Source organism: Acipenser ruthenus, chromosome 2 (genome assembly GCF_902713425.1).
Source record: "Acipenser ruthenus chromosome 2, fAciRut3.2 maternal haplotype, whole genome shotgun sequence".
NCBI classification, from domain to species: Eukaryota; Metazoa; Chordata; class Actinopteri; order Acipenseriformes; family Acipenseridae; genus Acipenser; species Acipenser ruthenus.
The window spans coordinates 19,441,411-19,468,156 of NC_081190.1; the positions used below are offsets into that span (position 1 = coordinate 19,441,411).

The 26,746-nt window shown below is 40.6% G+C and overlaps 2 protein-coding genes across 11 annotated transcripts in view; one reads left to right on the plus strand and one right to left on the minus strand.

Annotated features, from left to right (window-relative positions):
* Window positions 1-13,649, minus strand: part of LOC117400839 (AF4/FMR2 family member 1-like) — an 89,854-nt gene extending 76,205 nt beyond the window's left edge. For 8 of the 9 annotated variants that reach the window (XR_009307652.1, XR_009307653.1, XM_058991128.1 and 5 more), the window contains exons 1-2: window positions 13,298-13,649; window positions 2,031-2,095 (exon numbers count right to left, since the gene is read on the minus strand). Coding sequence is in view for 7 of the 9 variants with exons in the window: in XM_058991128.1 (XP_058847111.1) it covers window positions 2,031-2,065 (35 nt within the window). In the remaining 2 variants the exon portion in view is untranslated. The remainder of the gene's footprint in view (window positions 1-2,030; window positions 2,096-13,297) is intronic. The other variant, XM_058991078.1, reaches the window with a different exon arrangement.
* Window positions 13,650-13,669: 20 nt separating this feature from the next.
* LOC117406819 (uncharacterized) lies at window positions 13,670-23,389 on the plus strand. Of its 2 annotated transcripts, XM_058991054.1 has the most exons (4): window positions 13,670-14,242; window positions 14,561-21,108; window positions 21,427-22,305; window positions 23,318-23,389. In XM_058991054.1, exon 2 carries the CDS (start codon window positions 14,849-14,851, stop codon window positions 20,753-20,755), a length of 5,907 nt encoding a protein of 1,968 aa, XP_058847037.1. In that variant the 5' UTR covers window positions 13,670-14,242; window positions 14,561-14,848; the 3' UTR covers window positions 20,756-21,108; window positions 21,427-22,305; window positions 23,318-23,389. The 2 variants fall into 2 exon arrangements, with proteins under 2 accessions (XP_058847037.1, XP_058847044.1); XM_058991061.1 differs by lacking the exon at window positions 21,427-22,305 and having other exon boundaries at window positions 13,670-21,108.
* Window positions 23,390-26,746: the final 3,357 nt, after the last annotated feature.

The window sequence follows — 26,746 nt, forward strand, 5'->3', positions numbered from 1 at the left end:
TGAAAAGTTTAGATATTTTAGATATTTAGTAATAACCCATTAATAACCTGATATTTAGGTTTGAGTTCTATAGTTAAAATTACCCGACAGCATAGAAAATCTGTGTTTTTCCGCAGCAAACCGATTCCTAGGATCCCTGGTAATTAAGCACATAAAACACAAAAGAGTTGCAATTGCAAACAGTGTAGTTGCTATTTGTTACAATGGGGAACATAAGAGGTGATTGTGATGTCACAACTTACGCTACTGATTGGGTGGGTTTTCAGGAAGTGGGCGGGTTTTTGTAAAAATAGTTGGCAATCCTGCTCACTGCCCCCAAGCACACGAAGAGCCCACAGCAAGATAGTTGTGGTAATCATCACTTCAAATGATAGATTCAATTTTTATTGGTTTGCAGTTCTGCGTCAAAGAAAGCTTACAGAATGCAGATTTGAGAGTCGTAAAGTGCTTTATCAGGAGGCAGACAGAGAAATGAAATGGCAATTAAGAAATAAGATGCGATACTGGTTTGACATCTTTATTCGGAGAAGGTAATGGGATGGATCACAAACAGATGGAAACAAAATGCACTACTAGTCAGTTCAGAATGTATCACTGGCATATTTTGAAATGGACAGCACTGCAAACAACACTGGCAAAAGAAGCCTCATGACAGAAAAGGCATGCTGGTATCAGTGCCTCTTGAGGTTACTCTGCAGCTCACATTAACTTCTGAGCACATAATGGGCCCTTTATAACCTGGGATTGTTGTTGCATTTTTTTCTTTTCTTTAACAGTAGTGCCCATCTGACTTTCTAGTGCTCTTCTCTCTTTTGGTTCTTTGCTTGTTGTTTATAATTGAATTATAAATTGGCACCTGGAAATATTTTAAGATAAAATCTTGCTGCTGCTTCCTAGTACCTAAATCACTTCAGAAAAAAATCCAAAAGAAGAAAACGGACAGTAACACACAGCTGCACAGGTTTGTGGACGCTGTCCTGTTTACTGGCGTAGTTCAGTACCTCTCTTACAAGCGTGTCATCAGCGACTGCGTGTTCAAGGCAGTGCTAAGCCGTATATATGGGCAGCAGTGTGGAGTAGTGGTTAGGGCTCTGGACTCTTGACCGGAGGGTTGTGGGTTCAATCCCCGGTGGGTGACACTGCTGCTGTACCCTTGAGCAAGGTACTTTACCTAGATTGCTCCAGTAAAAACCCAACTGTATGTATGGGTAATTGTATGTAAAAAATAATGTGATATCTTGTAACAAATTGTAAGTCGCCCTGGATAAGGGCGTCGGCTAAGAAATACATAATAATAATATACACAATCCCAAAGGAATGCTGCAATTAAGAAAATTGGTCGTGGCCTTTTTTTTCATCACCACCTCAGGTAATGATGCTACTCCCTTTGTGTGGGATCTATCTTTTTTCCCCTCTTATGACTACATAATTCCACTGTGCCAGAAATGTTACACTTGTAAAAACGTACAATAGAAGCCCAGCAGTGCTGTTTAAAGGGAGTTCTGAATATAGATTTGTTTACATATTGAAGGAAGTTATTAGCTAATAAAGTCGATGGACAGTAGTGAACAAGAAGCTTTAAAATTTTGTTTTATTTATTCATCTTTCCTTTGTCTTTTTATGATGTTCACATTGGGAGTGGTTCTGGGTTCTGTTAGTTAATATTGAGTTATCAGTGAACATACTTCCTCAAACCATGTGACCTTTCAACTCTGCTGACCCAACCTACTCTACACATATAAAGAGAGGGTGAGGAGGCGAGACCAGACAAGTTGAAAGAATGCTTTACTACATGATTTTAAGGAAGTAGGTTCAGTTGTAGACAGGTAAAAAAAAAAAAAAAAAAAAAGGATACCTCTGTATTAGACCAACAGCACTCCCAACCAACATAATTTAAAATCACCATGAAGCAAAACGAAAGGAGAAACAATAAATAAAATGGTAATTGAAGCTATATACTCCTTAAGCTCATAAAGACTCATAATAAACAGCTATGGTGAAGGTATGTAAACACATTGGTGTTATCCTACCTGCTGCTGTTGCTCGGCACGTCAGTGCATGCCATCTTGACCGCATAACAGAGGTGTCAGCTCATCTGCAAGGTTAGAAGAACGTCATTGACAAACAGAAAAGCATTTGTTCATTTCATTAACATCCTGCCAATTTTAACTGAATCACGTAATGCCAACTAAACTAGAGGATGTCAGTGGCTACTAATCATTATTATATCAACACAGGCACACACCCCTGTATGTAATATCCATATATCATCCGCTGATACAGTAGGAGTGTTTGTTAAGCAGTGTGTTGGTGACAAACATTTTCTATAATTGATTGGTCCACAAAATCTCCACCAGATTATGGAATGCAGAAATTCCATTTTTATTAAAATATGGCACATTATAATTATGCCATCAAAGAAAAGAAAAAAAATCTACCATTGGACAAATCAATGCATGCATCACTGCTCTTACTTTTACTTGGTGCGAGTGGCCCAGAGGTTTAGTCTACATGTCTGTGCTGTGAGCTTTCAACACAATGCCAGGTCCTCTCACACACCAGTGGTTGTAAGGTATACTTGCTCCGACACAAAGTATTGCAATACAGTACATTACAGAACTCCACAAAGCTACTTCATCTTTAAGAATTCTAATAAGCTGTAGTATCATGAACAGTAAAATAAAAATACATTATATTATAAATGATTGTAATCATTGCAAATCGCTGAGGCTGTGTGGTCCAGTGGTTAAAGAAATGGGTTTGTAACCAGGAGGTCCCCGGTTCAAATCCCACCTCAGCCACTGACTCATTGTGTGACCCTGAGCAAGTCACTTAACCTCCTTGTGCTCCGTCTTTCGGGTGAGACGTACTTGTAAGTGATTCTGCAGCTGATGCATAGTTCACACACCCTAGTCTCTGTAAGTCGCCTTGGATAAAGGCGTCTGCTAAATAAACAAATAATAATAAAAAATATGTATGTCTGTGTGTATGTTGTATCAACACTTGTCTTGCATTTTAGTGTAGGTATATTTTACCAGGATATTCGTGCATCATTAAAAAGGGTCTGACCGTATGCACTTCAACACAGATTTGCAAAGTACATTTCAGATGGAAACAACAATACTTCCTTAGACATTGAGAAATGTGTTTTGTTTTCTTTCCATACATATATACATTATCTATCTATATATCTATATACAGTGCCTTGCAAAAGTATTCAGACCCCTGACCAATTCTCTCATATTACTGAATTACAAATGGTACACTGAAATGTCGTTCTGTTTGATATTTTATTTTAAAACACTGAAACTCAAAATCAATTATTGTAAGGTGACATTGGTTTTATGTTGGGAAATATTTTTATGAAAAATAAAAAACTGAAATATCTTGCTTGCATAAGTATTCAACCCCCACACATTAATATTTGGTAGAGCCATCTTTCGCTGCAATAACAGCTTTAAGTCTTTTGGGGTAAGTATGTACCAGCTTTGCACACAGTGTCGGAGTGATTTTGGCCAATTCTTCTTGGCAGATTTGCTCCAGGTTGTTCAGGTTGGTTGGACGACGCTTGTGGGCCGCAATTTTCAAATAGTGCCACAGATTCTCAATGGGATTGAGATCAGGACTTTGACTGGGCCACTGTAGGACATTCACCTTTTTGTTCTTGAGCCACTCCAATGTTGCTTTGGCCTTGTGCTTGGGATCATTGTCCTGCTGAAAGGTGAATTTCCTCCCAGCGTCAGTTTTTTAGCAGACTGAAGCAGGTTCTCTTGCAGTATTTACCTGTATTTTGCTCCATCCACTCTTCCTTCAATTTTAACAAGATGCCCAGTCCCTGCTGATGAGAAGCATCCCCACAGCATGATGCTGCCGCCACCATACTTCACTGTAGGGATGGTGTGTCTTGAGGCATGGCAAGTGTTAGGTTTGCGCCACACATAGCGCTTTGAGTTTTGGCCAAAAAGCGTCTCATCTGACCACAAAACCTTTTCCCACATCGCAGCTGGGTCACTCTCATGCTTTCTGGCAAACTCCAGACGTGCTTTCAGATGGTACTTTTTGAGTAACGGCTTCTTTCTTGCCACCCTCCCATACAGGCCAGTGTTATGCAGAGCTCTTGATATGGTTGACTGGTGCACCATTACTCCACTCCCAGCCACTGAACTCTGTAGCTCCTTCAAAGTGATTGTTGGCCTCTCTGTGGCTTCTCTCACAAGTTTCCTTCTTGTTTGAGCGCTGAGTTTTGAAGGATGGCCTTTTCTTGGCAGTGCCTGGGTGGTGTGATGCAGCTTCCACTTCCTGATTATTGATCCAACTGTGCTCACTGGGATATCCAAACACTTGGATATTATTTTGTACCCTTTCCCTAATCTATGCATTTGTATTACTTTATCTCTAACTTCTGTAGAATGCTCTTTGGTCTTCATTTTCCTTCAGATTCACAGCCTGACCAATGATCCTTCAACAGTGGGGTTTTTATCCAGAAAATGTGACAGCAACTTTAATGGTTCACAGGTGAAGGCCAATGGTAAGGTAATGGTGTCCTCGTTATGGCAATTTCTTTCATCAGTTTTTTATTATTCTTAAAAATATTTCCCAACATAAAACCAATGTCACCTTACAATAATAGGATTTTGAGTTTCAGTGTTTTAAAATAAAATATCGAAATTTCAATGTACCATTTGTAATTCAGTAATATGAGAGAATTGGTCAGGGGTCTGAAAACTTTTGCAAGGCACTGTGTATATATATATATATATATATATACACAGACGTGCTCAAATTTGTTGGTACCCTTACAGCTCATTGAAATAATGCTTCATTCCTCCTGAAAAGTGATGAAATTAAAAGATATTTTATCATGTATACTTGCATGCCTTTGCTATGTCATAGAATAAAGCAAAGAAGCTGTGAAGAGAGATGAATTATTGTTTATTCTACAAAGATATTCTAAAATGGCCTGGACACATTTGTTGGTACCCCTTAGAAAAGATAATAAATAATTGGATTATAGTGATATTTCAAACTAATTAGTTTCTTTAATTAGTATCACACATGTCTCCAATCTTGTAATCAGTCATTCAGCCTATTTAAATGGAGAAAAGTAGTCACTGTGCTGTTTGGTATCATTGTGTGCACCACGCTGAACATGGACCAGAGAAAGCAAAGGAGAGAGTTGTCTGAGGAGATCAGAAAGAAAATAATAGACAAGCATGGTAAAGGTAAAGGCTACAAGACCATCTCCAAGCAGCTTGATGTTCCTGTGACAACAGTTGCAAATATTATTAAGAAGTTTAAGGTCCATGGAACTGTAGCCAACCTCCCTGGGCGCGGCCGCAAGAGGAAAATCGACCCCAGATTGAACAGAAGGATAGTGCGAATGGTAGAAAAAGAACCAAGGATAACTGCCAAAGAGATACAAGCTGAACTCCAAGGTGAAGGTACGTCAGTTTCTGATCGCACCATCCGTCGCTTTTTGAGCGAAAGTGGGCTCCATGGAAGAAGACTCAGGAGGACTCCACTTTTGACAGAAAAACATAAAAAAGCCAGACTGGAATTTGCTAAAATGCATATTGACAAGCCACAATCCTTCTGGGAGAATGTCCTTTGGACAGATGAGTCAAAACTGGAGCTTTTTGGCAAGTCACATAAGCTCTATGTTCACAGACGAAAAAATGAAGCTTTCAAAGAAAAGATCACCATACCTACAGTGAAACATGGAGGAGGCTCGGTTATGTTTTGGGGCTGCTTTGCTGCGCCTGGCACAGGGTGCCTTGAATCTGTGCAAGGCACAATGAAATCTCAAGACTATCTTGAATCTACCACACTCTCTCCCTCTTCCTCAGCTAAGAACCTTGGAGTCACCCTGGACCCCTGCCTCTCTTATTCCCAGCACATCTCCACTCTGGCACGCACTTGCCGATTCTTCCTGAGCAACATCCGAAGAATCCGACCCTTCCTCACCAACTATGCTACCCAGCTCCTGGTACTCGCCCGCCTAGACTACTGCAACTCCCTCCTGGCTGGCCTCCCTGCGTCCGCCACCCGTCCACTCCAGCTCATCCAGAACTCTGCTGCCCGCCTGGTGTTCTCTCTGCCTCGCTTCGCCCACGCTACTCCACTACTCCGCTCGCTCCACTGGCTCCCGATCACCGCTCGCATCCAGTTCAAGACTCTTGTACTAGCACTGACCAGACTGCACCCAGCTACCTCCAGACCCTCATCTCTCCCTACACCCCCACTCGACCTCTCCGCCTGCACTAGAAGACTAGCTCTACCTCCGCTACGCTCCCCTGCCTCCAGAGCCCGCTCCTTCTCCACCCTTGCTCCGCATTGGTGGAATGACCTTCCTACAGATGTCAGGACTGCCCAGTCCCTGACCACATTCCGGCGCCTCCTTAAGACTCACCTCTTCAAACAACACCTGTAGAACTCCTCTGTTTGTATCCTGGGACACTATCACCCTTCATGTAAATGTGCTTTATTTTGCTCTTATCTGCCCCTATTTTACTGCATTTAATCCTGTACTTCAGAATACTGTAATCTGCCAAGTGTTTAACCTGTAGTACTTTGTATTTAATCATATCCTGATGTAACTATCACTATTTAATCATACCCTGATGTAACTATCACTATTATCTGCTGTATTATTGAATTGTGGTTTGTCACACTTGTACTTTGCTTGAACAAAAGTTATTGTACTTCTTGCTCTTATTATATTACTTGTATTGTAACACTTGAAATGTATTTGCTTACGATTGTAAGTCGCCCTGGATAAGGGCGTCTGCTAAGAAATAAATAATAATAATAATAATAATAATAATAATAATAATAATAATAATAAGGCATTCTGGAGCGAAACGTACTGCCCAGTGTCAGAAAGCTCTGTCTCAGTCGCAGGTCATGGGTCCTCCAACAGGATAATGACCCAAAACACACAGCTAAAAGCACCCAAGAATGGATAAGAACAAAACATCGGACTATTCTGAAGTGGCCTTCTATGAGTCCTGACCTGAATCCTATCGAACATCTATGGAAAGAGCTGAAACTTGCAGTCTGGAGAAGGCACCCATCAAACCTGAGACAGCTGGAGCAGTTTGCTCAGGAAGAGTGGGCCAAACTACCTGTTAACAGGTGCAGAAGTCTCATTGAGAGCTACAGAAAACGTTTGATTGCAGTGATTGCCTCTAAAGGTTGTGCAACAAAATATCAGGTTAGCGGTCCCATCATTTTTGTCCATGCCATTTTCATTTGTTTTATTATTTACAATATTATGTTGAATAAAAAATCAAAAGCAAAGTCTGATTTCTATTAAATATGGAATAAACAATGGTGGATGCCAATTACTTGAAACTGACAAAAGTTATTTCAGAGAAAATTGTGCATTCTTCGTTTTTTGTGGAGGGGTACCAACAAATTTGAGCACGTCTGTAATTATATATATATATATATATATATATATATATATATATATATATATACACACACACACACCTTCACCATGCAATACTCGACCTATGGTTGAAATGGAAACCCCAGCATCCCCACTTGCAGCCAATTCACTTTGATTATCTTTGGCAGTCAATCTCATATTTTTATTAACCTTCCTCACAATTCTTCTACTTGTTCTTGGTAAAAGAACCTTCTTTCTTCCAGACCGTGGGAGCGCTGTGACTGTACCATGAGTATTGTACTTCTTGATAATAGAAAGTTGAAATTGGCATACTCAAATGCTCAGAAATGTTCTTGTATCCTTCTCCAGCCTTATGACAATAAATAATTTTCTGCCTTCAGATAGCGCTTTACTTTTTCCAATATTGACTTATTGGTAATGACAGCAATCATCCTATGCCTTTTATACTCTCTAAAAATGTTCACCTACAATCCAGCATTTTCTATACTTTTCTAGAATTAGGTTCTACATTATCATATTGAAATTTCTAGCACCTTGCAGACAATACTATCATAGCATCAAAGGGTATGAATACTTTTGAATGAGCATTTTTGGAGTTTTGCCCCCAAAAATTGCTGAAATAAATATTTGTATACATCTATTTCTTGTATCTTTCTTCTCACATCCTCAAAAGCAAAACTTTTGCTACAAAAGATTTTTCCTAAAATTCTTTGTTTGAGAAATTTCTAGAAATTATACATTTCCATTGGGGTATGTAAACTTTTGACTACAACTGTATACACACACACACACAATACCCAGGCTAAAACAGCACGTGTCTGTACAGTATGTGAAGTTTGAACATCACTTTTTTGAAAGAATCAAACTCAAAGAAATTCAAAAGAGAAGATGTATGTGATACAACATACAGTAATTCTGTAGTCAGTTTTAGTCTTTAAAAAAAAAAAAAAAGTTTCTTCAACAAATATACATTTCTGTGCTGCTCTATATTCTTTAAGGCCTACTCGTAGACTGACCTTCACATTCTTCAACAAATATCTGCTCTTAACCATCAACGCAGGAAGGAACTGTCTGTGGCATGAAGCCTACGCCTTGACCTTGACTATACATCAGACAAGGCAGCTGAAGGTACGTGCACTGTGTGAAGATTCAGACCACCCCGGAGCAGAGGTACTGAAGATTACTTTCAGCTTTGTATTATAAAACTAGACACTTAACATTTAAACTGGCTCACCGAACAGTACGAAGTGTCACATTGCTAAAGCAGGTCACAATTTTTATAGTCTTAAAAAGCAACTTGGGCTTACACTATATATAAAGCAAATGAGGCTTACAGAGAAACAGATGGCTACTTTGGACAGATAGCCCTTTTTTAAATTACTATATAATATTAAGTAAGACCCTTTCCTCTTTCAGCTTCATTTACCCAATGTTTTCTGGACCAATTTTCCAGTTGGTTTCTCTTTAATTTCTCTCAAAGGGCTGCCTAGACAGAACAGATTTTTCAATCTTTTGGCGGAGGCTGTCTGACTCTTATAAAACTGGCAGCTCAACTGATCGTTGTTTCCATTCGGTGCAATGATAACGACCAGTCAAGTAAAACACACTATAGATCAATTGTTAGTAAAATCTCCAATCCAAAAAGGGCAGAGTGCCCATACAGCACACTGGATGCTGAATTTCATATGGAGAGCTTAAAAATTGCAATGCAACTTCTTCCTCCAAATCCCCTGCTGTATCTCTCAATTATGACAAGCAGTAAAATAGTTCACATAGTCTTGAAAAAGCTACACAGTTGTTTTGCACATGCCTTGAGATATTAAAGTGTTGTTCATCCCAATTGCATCAGCACTTATATACACACATACATACAGCACTACCACTAAATTTCTCTCTCTCTGTCTATATCTAGATACATCTCTCTCTCTCTCTCTCTCTCTCTCTCTCTCTCTCTCTCTCTCTCTATTAATTATATACATTTGTGGGTCATCTTAGTATAGCGGCACCATAAACTTAATTTGACTTAATTAAATAGATTGAATTCTGGCCCTAGTAGTTTTAAACAACATTAATCACAAACTCTCTCTGCTTGGAGCAGGACAGATTTTAATGCACTGCAGGTGGCTGCACAAGTAGGGTCCATCAGTCTAAGCAGCATTTAACATTTTCTGCAGCGTAATATGATGCTTTAACACTCATCACCGTCACTGCCACTTCAACACCAGTTAGCTACATGCATGTCCGCATGTTTTTAGTCTATATGAACTTCAGCTACAGTATTTGTGTTACTAATAATTGGAAACTACTAAAAACAATATGTATTTTTTCACTCAAGTGAGCAATTTTCACAATCCTGGTCAAGAAAATAAAACTGCCAACATCACAAAACAAACCCCCACCCCCGCAAAAAAAAACAAAACAAAAAAAACACACACAACAGGAAGGCAACATCAATAATCCATTCCAGATCTTTAGTAGCAGCCATGTCCTTAATTACTAAATTCAACAAATGTGACCCTGACCAAGTCCTAAAGTACTTCATCATTGGATTGCACATGCAGTATTAAATCTGTAATACAAAAGGTAATGAGTTTATCTACTCCTAATATTAACAATCCATTACAGGTGTCATATGGAATACAAATATAAAAATCCTCAGGCACAGGTTCCAAAGATACAGCAATTATTGCAAGAACAGGATTTCATATAAATGTAGAGAAAGACAAAGAAGAAAGTCAATACTCAATAACACCTGGAAAAAAATCACTAATTCACTTAAAGGAGGCCAAGGTCACCCAGCAAATTCCCCTGGAGTGTATTTAAGTGTTACATTTAAAGAGAAAACAACAATTGCACAAATAAAAGCAACAGTTCATACTGCAAGCTATTCATATCAGGGATGGAAGAACCCTATTGCAAAACTGACTATTGATCCATAACTATTAAACACTCAATAGTGCTGAATTTAGAAATACGAAGAGACTTCTAGTCTAAACGTTTGTCATTTAATTTAATACATATCTTTTAGTACTTCTAAGATCACTACAGTATATTGCTTGCACTTGCTCAATTATGAATAATTATGTCCACAGTAAAACTTGGAAAGGACCAAAATGCAATGCAGTGGTCATCCTATTTCTTATCTCAGCATTACAGGGGACGCTCAACTAGTAGATAAGGCAATTCGCCCATTTGTAGACTAGCCAATAGACAAAAGCTCAGAAAGAAAAAAACTTTGACTATTGACTAAAGTGAACATGTTACTGGTGATCTTTTTATTTTTGCAGTTACAATTCTAGAGCTCTTAAAACCTCACGCACTATCTTAATGGGCATTAAAAATACCATATTACCTATTGGGCTGGACACGTAGGGTCTCTTTCATATCTTGCCCTGAGGAGGCCTTGGTGATTTCTGGCAGTGACTGCTCTCTATTTTGTTAAGACTCTGAAGCAACTCCCTCCCCATAGCTATTTTTTAGTCACAAAACCGTCACTATTCTTTAAGTTCTTCACAAAGTGCTTAATACAAAAAAAACTGGAAATTGCCCTACACACATTTTCTCTACAAGATATAAAACAAAGCATATTAGGGTTACATAGTTTGGGATAGTTACTGTATTAAATTGTGAGACTTTTTGTCTTAACAAAAGGTCATAAATACATTGTCGAAGAAAAAAAAAATTACCATATAAAAGATAACGTGTTCTAGCTGTATCAAGGACAAAGCAAATGTCTTCAAATGTGAAACTACCTGTACTCTGGGGGACTGGAATATATGGACTGGAAGTGGAATGATACATTTAGAAAAAAAATGATTTTGATACAATAAAACAGCTAAGCAAAGAAATTAATATTTGGCCTGTTTTTCTAGTATTGACCTCTGATATTGTCAATATATTATTGGCTTAAATAGATTTATAAACCTTCAGGGTATCAAGTTAATTGGCAGAGAAATAAAACATGCTTACTGTGCAAATGTACAATCATACAATTTCCCATAATCTGTGGTTAAGATATCTCATTAGAAGCTATTTTCTTGGCATTTAGGAAGTGTCCTAAAAGAAATGACATGGTGCAGTATTTTGAACCCTGATGCTTTATGTTTGTACAAAAGGCCATATTCATAACCATTATTGTGCCAGTAAATAGAGGTAGCACGTACTGCCGGTCTCATGAATGATTTATGGATATGATCTGCTGTAATGTGTGTCAGACAGTAGGTAGGTGTTGTTTGATACCAATGCTTTGTCTCCACGCAACACAAAAGGATGCCACACTACAAAGTTCTCTTCTTCACACCCCAATGCAAATGTGTCTGTATTGCATTACATTTTACTTCTGAGATGACAATCATACCTGCTTGAGTAATTTCACAGTAGATCTATTTGCCAAGCTTCCTGCTGCAGGTAGTCGTTAACATAACGCCACGCAATTAGAAAAATACTTTAGGTTTGGGACTGATTAACAACGTCTTGTTTTGATTCTTGCGCTGCAAATCCCCACCCCACCCCCGGTCAGTTTTTATTGTAAATTCAATCTCCTGCATTTTCTTCTTTGATCAATCTGCATGACCAACTACAACCTTTGCCAATGCTTTTGCTACAAATGAGAAACACCCATGCATCCGAGCAAGCGCAGGCTAATAAAAGTCAAGTTATTTGTATTTTCATCACAATTAAGAGTGCTGCTGCATTAGTTTATTTGGTGCTTGCACATGTTTTTTTCTATGAGGTTATCAGTACTGCAAATTGACAGATAAGACATACTTTACATATTGACAAACAACTAAACTTTTAAATTATATATGTAGACTATTGTATAGGGTGGGTGTGAGTGGCTTGTATCTTCATAGCACTTATATATTTTGTATGATACACACACACAGAGAGCGCTAAGGCCAAATGTTTTGCATCTCCTAGAATTTTAGGATAGAGACAACATTTAAAAAAAAAAATGAACATAATTTAGATATTTTATTTAACATCATGTAATCAAACTACAAAATGATATTGCAAACGTTTTTCATTAATATATATATATAGACACACACACACACACACACACACACATATATATATATATATATACATACACATACATACACATGGTATGTAAAAGATTAATTATTCAAAATAGCTCATTTCATCTGATACAAGTTACAAAGACGCCTGTATAATATAAATATCAGGGTCTACTGTAAATGACATTTTAGATGTCTGCATCACATATCATGGTATATAAAATCTTAGTAAATTAGTGGAACGAGAGAGCGAGAGATGGGTTAAGAGATAGAATATTAATGAGGGAAGGAAGAGAGAGGGCTGGGATATGAACAATGGTGGAGTGATGGATGTTTTACAACGGCACACTGCCACAACATTAGCATTTATAAGGTATTTGAACATGTACGATTGTTTATATCATACTTGTAGCACAAGAAAAACGCGTTAAACACTTTGTGTTATGGTTATATTCTACAAACAGGCGTCGTTAATCAAACAATCACTGTACTGTGTTCATTTTAAACACTGCATTTTGCAGTGAATGTTTGCTACGTACGTAAATGTGAACTGGTTTGTTTTTATTAAAATGCACTATAGAGACGTTTGTTTTAACCATACTTAAAATGAAGCATATTAAAAGTATTTTGTACACTGAACAATAAATATACAAGGAGAAAATGTGCTGTTATTTAAAAAAAAAAGTACACAAAACAATACAATCGTGTCCCACGATAAGTGTTTTGTCATCTAAATGTGTGAATACAGCATTTAAAGATATCCTTAACTTACCCAGACCAAAAACTTCCCTTCACTTATTTATAAAAATTCACGACAGTACTTTTTTTTTCATTTTCTTAACTGTTACGGTGTAAAACTTACCAGCAAGCGCCCTTCATGTTTTCTCTTGCTGAATATGTGTACTGTTATAATCAAGCAAATTTCGATGTGCACGTTAGACCATTCACCGACTCAAACTGATTGATTTACTACCAAACTCACTTCTCCATTTACAGATACCACAGTCAGCTGCTCTCTCACTCCGCCTGCTGACTGCACTCACACCTGGGAAATACTCGAAGAGGAGCCGATAGTTTACGGAAATTAACGAACTACGTGAGCCAAAAACGTAGGCCTGCACAGTGTAAACACTGCAGTGGATCTTTTTTGAAGTGGAAAGTAGAAAAATCCCATCCTATCATAACTACATTTCTAAGCGCACAGGGCGGTTTTATGTATGTATGTATGTATGTATGTATGCAAGCGCTAAATATTGTACTGTTGTTATAGGGCAGTCATTGCTATTAATTCTCTTGAATCAGCTGCACCTGTTACTCTCCTTCTGTTTTGCTTGCCCAGCCGCCCAGCCTTGCTCCTCATTATCACTTCTTCTGCCTGTTATGTGCTGAGATTGCTTTGTGTCTGTTAAAACTTTACATCAAGCTGTACAAATTTACCAAATGCTTTACCTGCATTGCAATGGTTTTCCGTGTTTTTACTATGCTTTATTACACTTGGCTATACTATGGAGGACTTTTATAAGGGTAACTGCAGCAATAGGAGAATACCCCTTGAAATCGGGATTAGTCCTGTCATGTTATATGTAATTACTGCTTATTTTTTTAGAGCCACCTAGTGGTCGTTTAAGGACATTCAGGTTATTTCTATTACAATTCATTGCATTTTCTTTATTGGCCAATTGAAGTCATGTGACTTAGAGGTCATAGTTCAGACCTGCCATTTTTATTAGTATTTACAAGTAAACATACAGTAAGCATTGCAATCTACTGCCATCTGACCGTGCTGAGCCTTGGAGAAGCTTTGCTTGTAAGTTTTAATGTTTGTTCAAGTCATCTAGTAATAATTTCAAGCATATTTGTTAGATTGTGAAACATATTTGTGAGGCTGTGTAACATAAGCAGCTCACCCCTGTTAATTTGCATGTTTCTGTAAGCGATGCTAGCTAATGATAACTTTCCATGTGCTTTGTTAGCTGGTAGCTATGTAGCCTGCATAGCTGTTTTACTAGCCTTCTCATATGCATAACCAGCTGTATTGAGTTACACCTTTTATGTGGTAAAGCACATTTATGTTTATGTACAGTATTGTTTATTAAGCACATACTGTTTTGTGTGTGTATTTCAGTTTCACATTGTCACGGAGTGGATAATGAGAATCAAGACATTCAAGTAAAGACATCTTTATTTTACTTCTGCGCCTGATTCGTCATTTAAGCTCCTCATGTTTAGCTATCTGTCGATTCATGCCAAGTTACGCATGCAAGGGACAGAATAGTGAAAAAGCAGCATCACGGCGGGCTCTGCACAGTAGTTTCAAGGAAATCAGACCACAGTTAAAAACAGCTACCACTCGTTCTCCCTCTGCTTCCAAATTCATCACGCTCCTTTGACCTAAGAAAGGTCAACAAGTAAGATGACAGACAACGGGGGTAAAAAGGAGATGCAGGAAGCACCTCAACTCAAAGATACCGCAGATCTGCAGCAGTCACTGGAGACCAGGTCGGTTGTATCTGTTTCTTCCAAAGCATCTAGCAAATCAGTCATATCTAGTTCTTCCAGAGGATCTAGCAAGTTATCTGCTTCTATGACAGCAGCTAAAGCACGCGCTAGAGTGGAAGCTGCACGCGCTCGCTCTGCCTTTGTTAAGAGGGAAACAGAAGTTATGGTAGAAAAGGCCCAATTGAAAGTACAAGAGGCTCATATGGAAGCCGCTTTAGCTATTCTGCAACATGAAAAGGAAGTTGCTGCAGCCACGGCAGAGGCCGAAGTTCTCGAAATCGCGGCAGCAGAACTGGAGCAAGGAGAAGACGGTAGGAAAGTGGACATTGGATTCACCCCTCACGATTCAAAGAAGCTCACCTCAGATTACGTTGAGCATCACTCCAAACTACATTCAAGTCAGCTGTCGCTGCATAGCCTGGAACCATTCACACCGCCACTTCAACTACATGACGACTGCAGTGATCAAGTCCAAACAGATGCACTTCACCACATCACTCGTGCCGGTGACAGACCAAGGCAGAACCCCAAACCAAACAAGCTCCCTTTAAGAGACGTAAGCGGGGATAACATGCACCTGCCAGCAGCCCATTTCGACCCTGCTCTACAGCCACGCACGCCATTTCCCAGCAAGGCAATACCACAGGTACCCACTCACAACACAACAGGTATGAATGACATTGCAATGTACTTAGTGCGCCGTGAGCTCGTGAACTCTGGGCTCGTCAAGTTCGATGACTGCCCAGAGAATTACTGGGCTTGGAAGTCTTCTTTCACCAATGCAATGGAAGGTCTGCATTTAACCGCCAGCGAAGAGCTCGATCTCCTAACAAAGTGGTTAGGGCCTCAATCTTCAGAACACGTGAAGAGGATCAGAGCTGTTCATGTCAGTCAACCGGCCGCTGGGCTTAAGATGGCTTGGGAGCGCTTGGAGGAGTGCTACGGCTCACCTGAGGTAATAGAAAAGGCTCTTTTTGAGAAGTTGGAGAAGTTTCCCAAGATCAGCAATAAAGATCCCCTAAAACTTAGAGAGCTTGGAGATCTGCTGCGAGAATTAGAGTGTGCCAAGTCAGAGGGCTACCTACCTGGGCTCACCTACCTGGACACTGCACGGGGCGTCAACCCTATTGTAGAGAAGTTGCCATATGGGCTACAAGAGAAATGGATGGCGCGGGGATCTCAGTACAAGCGACAGTTCCATGTTCCATTTCCTCCATTCTCATTCTTTACCAGTTTCGTTTGCAGAGAAGCTCACACCAGAAATGATCCCAGCTTCAACCTTTGCTCAGCTAGTGCAAGTCCATTAAGGAGTGAGCTGCCTGGTAAAAGGTACGGACACACTAAGAGCCATGTCTCTGCACACAAGACAGAGATCACCCCTACACCTACCTCCAGTCGTACTGAGAGCCCTAAAGGTAGGCCAGATGTGGACAGACAATGCCCTATTCACAAAAAGCCTCATCCTCTGAAGCGTTGCCGAGGCTTCCGAAGTAAGACCCTTGAAGAGCGGAAAGCATTCCTCAAAGAAAATGGAACCTGTTTCAGATGCTGCTCATCTAATAATCACTTTGCGAAGGACTGCAAGGTAGCTGTCCAGTGCAAAGAATGTAACAGCGATAGACATGTCACAGCCCTCCACCCTGGTCCAGCCCCTTGGACCTTAAAAGGCCCAGACTCAGAGCATGGCGGGGAGGAAGAAGGAGAGAAACCCCCATCCGATGTCAACTCCAAATGCACAGAAGTCTGTGGAGAAGGCCTAAGCCCTAAGTCATGCTCTAAAATCTGCCTGATAAAGGTGTTCCCAAAAGGTAATTCAGAGAGGTCAGCAAGAGTATATGCAATCCTCGACGACCAGAGCAATAAGTCACTTGCCAGGTCTGAGTTCTTTGACCTATTCAACCTCGAAGGGACAGACTCTCCCTACACTCTTCGCACATGTTCAGGAGTCACAGAGACGTCTGGGAGAAGAGCCACTGGTTTCCTTGCTGAGTCTTTAGATGGAGGGACGAGTGTGCTACTTCCCACGCTCATTGAGTGCAATCATATGCCGGATGATAGGTCAGAGATACCCACTCCAGAGGCTGCGAAACACCACTCCCATATGAAGTCTATTGCTCACCTTATCCCGGCACTAGACCCGAATGCCCAGATTCTCCTCTTACTGGGGCGTGACATCCTGCAGGTCCATAAGGTCAGAGAACAGCGCAATGGCCCACACAATGCCCCATATGCTCAAAGACTCGACCTTGGATGGGTCGTGGTCGGCGACGTCTGTTTGGGTACAGCGCACAAGCTAGGAACGGTCAAAACATATCGGACAAATGTTCTCGACAATGGTCACCCATCACACTTCAGTCCATGCCCAAACCATCTCTACTTGAAGGAGAAGTTCGCCGCAAAGAATAGCTATCAAACTCTTCCTTCGTACAGCCTTGCCTTGGACTCCAAAGACAGCACACTGGGAACCACAATCTTTGAGAGAACGAAGGACGACGAAAAGATGGCACCTTCAATCGAAGACAGGCTATTCCTAGAGTTGATGGACAAGGAGATGTTCATGGATGACAGTAACAGCTGGGTGGCACCTCTTCCGTTTAGATCACCTAGGCCTCACCTGCCTAACAACAGAGAGCAAGCTCTCAGCCGTCTTGCATCTCTCTGTCGCACGCTGGAGAAAAAGCCTGAAATGAAGGACCACTTTGTGGCTTTCATGCAGAAGATCTTTGACCGTGACCACGCTGAGCAAGCTCCACCACTGAAAGAGGGTGAAGAATGCTGGTACCTGCCGACATTTGGGGTGTACCATCCACGTAAGCCAGGTCAGATTAGGGTCGTGTTTGACTCCAGCGCTCAGCATCTTGGCGTTTCATTAAACGACGTGCTGTTGACCGGCCCAAACCTGAACAACAGCCTACTAGGGGTCCTGTTACGCTTCAGATGTGAACGAGTTGCCATTACTGCAGATATCGAGCAGATGTTTCACAGCTTTCTTGTCAGGGAAGATCACAGGAACTTCCTCAGATTCCTATGGTACAGAGACAACGACTCCAGCAAAGACATTATCGAGTACAGGATGAAGGTGCATGTATTCGGTAATAGCCCCTCACCTGCCGTCGCAGTCTATGGTCTCAGGTGTGCTGCAAGTCATGAAGAAGTTGAGTATGGCGCGGATGTCAGGCACTTCGTAGAGAGGGACTTCTATGTTGACGACGGGCTCAAGTCTTTGCCCACTGCTGCTGAGGCTATTGACCTGCTCAAGAGGACACAGAAAGCACTTGCCATCTCCAACCTGAGACTCCATAAGGTAGCATCAAATAGTGCCATGGTCATGGAAGCCTTTCCCTCAGACGATCATGCGAAGGATCTAAAGGATTTAGATCTTGATGTTGACTCACCCCCCGTACAGCGCAGTCTTGGATTGAGCTGGAACCTCAAACGGGATGCATTTACATTCTGCGTAACAACAAGTGAAAAGCCATTCACACGTAGAGGTGTCTTAGCGACCATCAACAGCCTGTTCGACCCTCTTGGCTTTGTGGCACCCATTACCATTCAAGGTAAACTCTTACTACGAGAACTCACTAATGTGGCCCTTGACTGGGACACTCCTCTCCCACAGGAAAAGGAGGCTGAATGGAATGCATGGAGGGACTCCTTGCAAGACCTTCAACAGTTTGAAACACCTCGTGCTTACACTGCAACCTTCCTCTCGAAAGCTCAAAGGAAAGAAATTCACATCTTCTCAGATGCTTCAGTAAAGGCCATAGCTGCTGTAGCATATCTGAGGGTAATGGATCACGAAGGAGTATGGCATGTTGGTTTCATCCTAGGAAGGGCAAAGTTGGCTCCGCAGTCCGTCCACACAATCCCAAGATTGGAGCTAGGTGCTGCCGTTCTGGCAGTTGAGGTCGCAGAGCTGATCGTATGCGAGATGGACATCGAGCTAGGTGCTGTGGAGTTCTATACAGATAGCAAAGTGGTGTTGGGGTACATCTGTAACCAAACCAGAAGGTTCTATGTGTACGTCAGCAATAGAGTACAACGGATCAGAAGGTTCTCACGTCCTGAACAGTGGCACTATGTTCATACAGCCCAGAATCCAGCGGATATTGCTACACGGTCTGTGCCCGCTGCTCACTTGTCCCAAACTACATGGCTTACAGGACCTGCTTTCCTGTTGCATACTGGGGAGACTCGTACCACAGAAGAGATGTCGTACGAACTCATCGATCCTGAGTCGGACGTAGAGGTACGTTCACATGTCACTACATGTCAGAATATTGGTCTCGGAGCCTATCGCTTTGGACGGTTTTCCTCTTGGAAATCCCTCACACGCGCCGTGGCTTCCCTCGTCCATATCAGCCATTGTTACAAGACTACTGACCACGAGCAGAAAGAGAACTGCAATGGCTGGCATCACTGCACCAAGCCTCATACAAGTGATGAGCTTGCCAAAGCCAAAGCTGTCATTATTGGATGCACCCAAAGAGAGGCCTATAAGGTGGAATTTACCTGCTTGGAAAAGGGAAAGGAAATTCCAAAAAACAGTCCATTGAGAAAGCTCAACCCCATCATTGATGAAGAGGGCCTCCTGAGGATTGGAGGACGGCTAAAACATTCTGCCCTAAACACAGCAGAGAAACACCCCCTCATCATACCTGGCCGCAGTCATGTTGCTACTCTACTCACAAACTACTACCATGAAAGAGTCAAGCATCAGGGCCGCGTTTTCACAGAGGGAGCTATCCGAACAGGAGGGATCTGGATTGTCGGAGCAAAGAGGTGCATCAACAGTAACCTCCGCAAGTGTGTCACTTGCAAAAAACTAAGTGGAAGGACAGCAGAGCAGAAGATGGCAGACCTCCCCTCAGACCGCCTTAGCGCAGAACCACCCTTTACATACGTCGGACTGGATGTGTTCGGCCCCTGGACCATCGCTTCTCGCCGCACACGAGGAGGTCAAGCCAACAGTAAAAGGTGGGCAGTGCTCTTTACCTGCATGAGCGTTCGAGCTGTGCATATTGAATTGATTGAGTCCATGGACACGTCTAGTTTTATCAACGCATTGCGACGATTCTTCGCTCTTCGTGGGCCCGCAAAGCAGATCAGGTCAGACTGTGGCACAAATTTCATAGGGGCTTGCAAAGAACTGAAGATTCTTCTGGCTGACACCAACAAACCCAGTGTGAGAAAGTACTTAGGTGAGGAGGGCTGCACCTGGATCTTTAACCCACCGCATTCATCCCACATGGGCGGAGCTTGGGAACGTATGATTGGGATCTCAAGACGCATACTGGACTCCATGCTCCAACAAATTGGTCCCTCTCGCCTCACTCATGAGGTGCTGTCCACCCTCATGGCAGAAGTTACAACAATAATGAATGCCAGACCCTTGACGCCCATTTCCACGGATCCAGACTCACCTTTCCTGCTGACCCCTGCTATGGTTCTCACTCAAAAGGTCTGCACTCCTTTACCACCTCCGGGAGCCTTTGACAACACAGATCTCTACCGTCAGCAGTGGAAGAAAGTTCAGCATCTCGCTAACACCTTTTGGGAGAGGTGGAGGCGAGAATACTTAGCAACTCTCCAGAGTCGCAGCAAATGGCAAGAGGATCGTCCCAACATTAAAGTGGGCGACCTGGTCCTGCTAAAAGATAGCCAAGTAAAGCGGAACGAGTGGCCCTTGGCGCTCGTCACAGAGGCATTTCTTGACAGTGACGGAAAGGTTAGGAAGGTTGAGCTGAAAGTCACTAAACATGGAACGCCAAGAACCTTCTTCAGGCCAGTTTCCGAAGTGGTACTTCTCATGTCACCATAGAGATGGTCTTTATGGGACTTTGCATCGCCTCATCTTAGTTTATGCCACATTCCCTACTACCTTACGGTATATGTTGAAAAATTAATAGTGGTATTTGTTCAATACCAGGCGGGGAGTGTCATGTTATATGTAATTACTGCTTATTTTTTTAGAGCCACCTAGTGGTCGTTTAAGGACATTCAGGTTATTTCTATTACAATTCATTGCATTTTCTTTATTGGCCAATTGAAGTCATGTGACTTAGAGGTCATAGTTCAGACCTGCCATTTTTATTAGTATTTACAAGTAAACATACAGTAAGCATTGCAATCTACTGCCATCTGACCGTGCTGAGCCTTGGAGAAGCTTTGCTTGTAAGTTTTAATGTTTGTTCAAGTCATCTAGTAATAATTTCAAGCATATTTGTTAGATTGTGAAACATATTTGTGAGGCTGTGTAACATAAGCAGCTCACCCCTGTTAATTTGCATGTTTCTGTAAGCGATGCTAGCTAATGATAACTTTCCATGTGCTTTGTTAGCTGGTAGCTATGTAGCCTGCATAGCTGTTTTACTAGCCTTCTCATATGCATAACCAGCTGTATTGAGTTACACCTTTTATGTGGTAAAGCACATTTATGTTTATGTACAGTATTGTTTATTAAGCACATACTGTTTTGTGTGTGTATTTCAGTTTCACATTGTCACGGAGTGGATAATGAGAATCAAGACATTCAAGTAAAGACATCTTTATTTTACTTCTGCGCCTGATTCGTCATTTAAGCTCCTCATGTTTAGCTATCTGTCGATTCATGCCAAGTTACGCATGCAAGGGACAGAATAAGTCCTGTGAAATAGCGCATACCTTGTCGTTACGTGACCAACAGTGTGATTTGTACACACTACTATATGAAATATTGCTTTCTATGTATCGGTGTCAATATTTTTATTTGAATGATTTCAAAAAGCGTTTATATTTCATCTTGTTTTCAACAATACTGAATTAAACAAAACAAAGTATCGCTAATTTCATTCATGTGTTCGTGTTTACAAGGATTCCGACATTGTCGCTATAATCAAATAAGTCTGAACAACAGAATAGAAAAGGAGGTGGAAGTCTTTGAAATTATGTATGTTCGCGCACAGACCAGTATACATTCCTCATGTAAACAGCAACCGAGTTTGATTCATGAAACTACCAGGTGGGGGACGCGAGTCCTGGTGCGAGCTGCGCAGTTCAACTGCGCAGAATCAATCCGAAAGCACCTTTGAAGTTTACAGTCCTGTTCGGCTTCTTTCAATGACCGAAAAACTAGAGCAGAGTTTAGGCATATGTTTTGTGACAAAATGAACATAAGTAAATAACAATAATTTTTAACAGCCTACTAATTCGACTGACAGTGCTATATTAATAAAATGAAATGACATTTTAAGTAAAGCAGCTTATAAATCATCCTAGTAACAGAGCTTTACTAGAAAACAAAGGGTTTGTACTATGCGACAATTCGGAAGTGTTTTAAAAGTCAAAATCGTTTTGTTGATCCTGTTTCTTCTTTCTTTTATCACACCATTGGTAAGTTCCGACAACATTGTTACCGGTACAAAATATATTTTTGATGTTAATGACTTTTCTGTATGTTGTGATTTTTAACAGAGATACAATCAAACAGAGTAAGGTCATTGGAACCCGAATGTTCGCTGTCAGGTGCATCCGCACAGGCGTAGGAAGCTACACTGACTGTCTTCTAACTATGTGATAGGCCGACTGTACTTAAATGTATTCAATTATAGTTTTTTTTACATGAATCAATAATGCCATTATTATTTCTTGCTGAGTAGCCAGTTATATACATTATTAAAGACCATGGCGATATGCCGACATTAATACTTTTAATATAAATGCATATATACCATAATTGTTTTACATTATACATATAGACATTTGCAGATTCATAGAGAGTGTAAATGACCTTTCTCAGCCTGTGTTTAGATGTTTTTCTTTGGTCTGCAGTATTTTAAAGATTTGAAATGTTATGTTACAGGACAGCAGCTAAACATATTAGATTGTTTGTTTGTTTTTCTGCCTTTATTTTTAAATCAGTGTTATACATTTCCATGTCCTTCCATTCTGAACTAAACAATAAACAAACAAACAAATAACATCCATAATAATGAAAATAATAACTTCCTAAAGTAGTTTTTTGACTGCACGTTACAGTAATACACTTTCACGTGTACCAAATAAATCTATGTTAGAATTGACTTGACTTGGATTTTGCTTTTTTATAGCAATACATAAATAAATAAATAATACAAACTGTGGTTCCTGTGCACAGGTTTTGTGGTTTTTGTTGAAATAATCCATTAAAACCTTGAATCAGTAACAAAGAAACCACTGTATTACAAAAGTGCATCAGAAGGTGGCAGCACTGAGAACAAAACAAAACTGAAGTTAAATATTTGCTGTTGGCTGTTATTTACTTTTCATCAATCCGATTTGTGGAAAATACAGCAATGATACATTTCAAATAATTATGGAATAGCCCAATTTGTTAATAACTAACTGTATGTATATTTATTTTCAGATCTATGTATGGTTAATTGAAGATAGGATTGTGATCCCTATGCAAGTTCATAAGGATTTTGAACGAAGTGTGGTAAAGTAAACATATTGTTGGTTTATGTCTTTAATTAAAAAATGTAAAGAAAGCTGTTTCACCAGCTACTTAAAAAGTATTTCCTCCCAGTTAAGTGAATTGAATCACCTGCTTTTGGACAAGTTTGAATAATTTCTGCAATGCATTATACATTGTGAGTCAAGCAAAAAAAAAAAGGATGTACATAATATTGCAGATTAACTGTCCTGGTTTATAAATGGTTGGTTTGCCTCACAGAGCCACAGCAGCTCCTAGTCAGGCACCAGACAAGGCCATGTGCTGTGTTTCACCTCCAGGGATCAGTATGTGCCGTTTAGCTTCACAGAGTGAAAACAGGTAATTAGCTAGACAGCAGCAATCCATTTAATTTCAGATGGTTTGTAGGTTGCAACAGTGAGATGACATTCAAATTTAGTATTTAAAGTTGATAAGAGAACAATAGAAAAAAAAACATATTAACTCTTTCATACTAACATATATGTATATTTGTTTAATAGAATAAAGTTGTATTGGACAGAACAGAAAGCAGGAATGAAGCCCAGTTTGACACTTGCCCTGTTTTTAAACTGGACCCCAGCATCAATGCACCCGACAAAGAAGCAGTGAAGTGTCGCAGAGCAGACTTCATACCGGGGTCTTGCAACTTGATGAAAAAACTATTCACCGACAGGCCTGCAAACTGTTCTCAAAAACACCCGGACATTATTTGTGCCATTAATGTAAGTCTCAAAATGTAATAAAGTGCTACTACCGTACTATCTCTGTTATGGTCACAAAATAGACTGTGTCAGTGGTCTTAAATGGATACTTTGTACTATATTAGTCTCTCATAGCTTGCAATCTGTACTGTATGTGCTGATGTCATAAACATCTTTCTGTAATGCCCTTTTTATTTAGAAACATAACAGGGCAGTATACTGAGAGAGTACTGTACAGTACTTCATTTATAAAGGGTACCTAACAAAAATCGAATCTTCACTGAATCAGTTCAGACCTGTGTTAACAACATTTTTCATTGTTTTTTTTTTCATTCAGAAATACAATCCAAGTAACCCCAGAGTTACATGTCACAGTGACCTGTGCACAGGACCTTTGTTTTTAGGGTTATACCGAGAAGACACAGGAGATTACCAGTGGGAATCCTTTAACTCAGCAGACCTGCTTGCAGCTTTTATTAACGCAAAACTACTGGTGGATTATATGGTCTATCATCATGGATACTGCTTACTCAAGTGCAGAAATCAGAAAGGGAGGCTGGTCAAGCAGCTTCTTATTCTCCCTCCAGTTTTGCGCTCAACAGAAGAAGCCAAGAGGACTGCAACTCCAAAGCAAGTTCGGCTTAACGTCAACATTTTGCTGCTGGATTCAGTCTCCAGACACCATTTCTTTTGCATTCTTCAGAAAACAGTCGGTACGTTTAGGACATTAAATGAAGACGTCTTCAAAACAGGTCGGGTGTTTGATTTCGAACTGGTTCAGGGAATCAAAAGCAGGACTTTTGAATCTCTTCAGGCCCTGTTTGCTGGCAAGGCTTTTGATTCCGCTGTGCTTCACCTGAAGACGGTGGATCTCAATGAAACCCTGGGCAAATTCAAAGCCTTTGGATATGAGACTCTCTATGTTGAGGATATGTGCTGGGAGTGGGAGTGGGGTCTAGTAAAAGAGCAGAGGGCTCTCAATTTTTCCGCGCCCCATTCAACAAGGACGAAACTTTTCGTAGAAGCAACCAAAAGGGCTGGAATTGACAGGACAGATGTCTCCTACAGCAGCTGTGAAATACTTCAGGAAAACGGGTTTAAAGATATGTTCCATGGACCTGATGCCATTTGCTACAATGGAATACATCAGCATACTTATCTCCTTCAGTACATGGAGTACTTCCTAGCACGTTTCTCCCATTTGCAAAGCCTGCATTTTCTTTTCTTATCCTGGATACAGCTCACGAAGACACTGGGATCAGGCTAAAGCAACTAGATGAGGACCTGGCAAGACACGTCACCTTTCTGGCTAATCAGCAAAACACTGTGACCTTCATTCTCTCAGATCATGGCAATAACTACGGCCGCTTTGTGGCAGCCTCCCGAGAATCTCAGGTGGAGTTGTTCCATACTCACCTGTTTGTCATTGTCCCAGATCAAGCGGCCATTCTGTTGGGCAAGGACAAGATGAGGTCCCTGCTTACCAACCAGCACAGGCTGGTGAGCCTCATTGACGTCCATCACACTGTTAAGAGCTTGCTGCCATCAGCAAGCCACCTCACAGACACCAAAGACCTCATATACAATGTGAACAGGGATGGGCTGCTGAGCCCTGTTTCAGCCAACAGGACATGCCAGGACATCCCTAGAATTCAGCCCAATTTGTGTATTTGCCAAAATCACTACACACCACAGCTGAATGACTCCTATCATGCCTTGTTTGCAGAGTTTGCTTTGGCTCAAATGAACCGGCAGATTTTTCAGGAGCAGCAAAATTCCATACAAGCCTGTCAGAGACTGGTAGCTACCAGGTTTGATGATGTGAAAGTAGAAGATGTGTCTGAAAATGAGGTAATGGTCAATCTTGACCTATATGTCAGGGCACCAAAGTCTACCGGTCGCACAGAAGAGCAGTTCACAGTGAGCATTCACTTCAGCAACCAAGAAAACCTTGAGACAATGTTGTTTTTGGGGTTTGACCGCATTACATCCTATAGTATTTATCGGAAGTGTTCAAATACTGCTGTGGATCTCAGGCTTTGTATCTGTGATCTTCAAGCAGCTGATTCAAATGAATATCTGAACCAGTCAGTTCTGTGGCAGGACACTACTACCAGTGTAATTCATGAACCATGTCTCTACCTGCTGACACGGAAGTATCCTTCTGGGGTTGTCTTAGCAATAAGTAATGTCTGTTTTGATGTTCAGTATAAGGTTGTGTTTGATTTCCTAACACTTAATCTGCACTCATCAACTCGGATGCCTTTAATTCTTCATGTTGAGCCCCAATCAGAGGAACATCTTGTGATTGGAATTCAAAAGAATAAGCACAAGCCTTGGAAGTACAAGTATAGGTTAAATTATAACACTTTTACAGTTTAAGTATGTTTCTATTTTATTTTTCTTCTTTTCAGGAACCGTGTGTCTGATAAGAGATTTGTTTTCTCTGGGTACAGTTGTAAGTGTTGGTATTTTAAAAAAATGATTGGTTACTGGCCACCTCATTTAAATTTTTGTTTTAGGAAATGTTGTATTTTTTTATATTGTAATACTTCTTAATGTTTATTTTAATATTACATAATTGAAGTAAAATGTTTGCAATTTTATTTTAAAAAATGAAATAAAATAAGAGTTTTTTTAAACTCTTTTGTTTTTTTTT

Bases quoted from the DNA above. Each gene is read 5' to 3' on its own strand.
- LOC117406819 (XM_058991061.1), top strand. From the start codon at position 14,849: ATGACAGACAACGGGGGTAAAAAGGAGATGCAGGAAGCACCTCAACTC.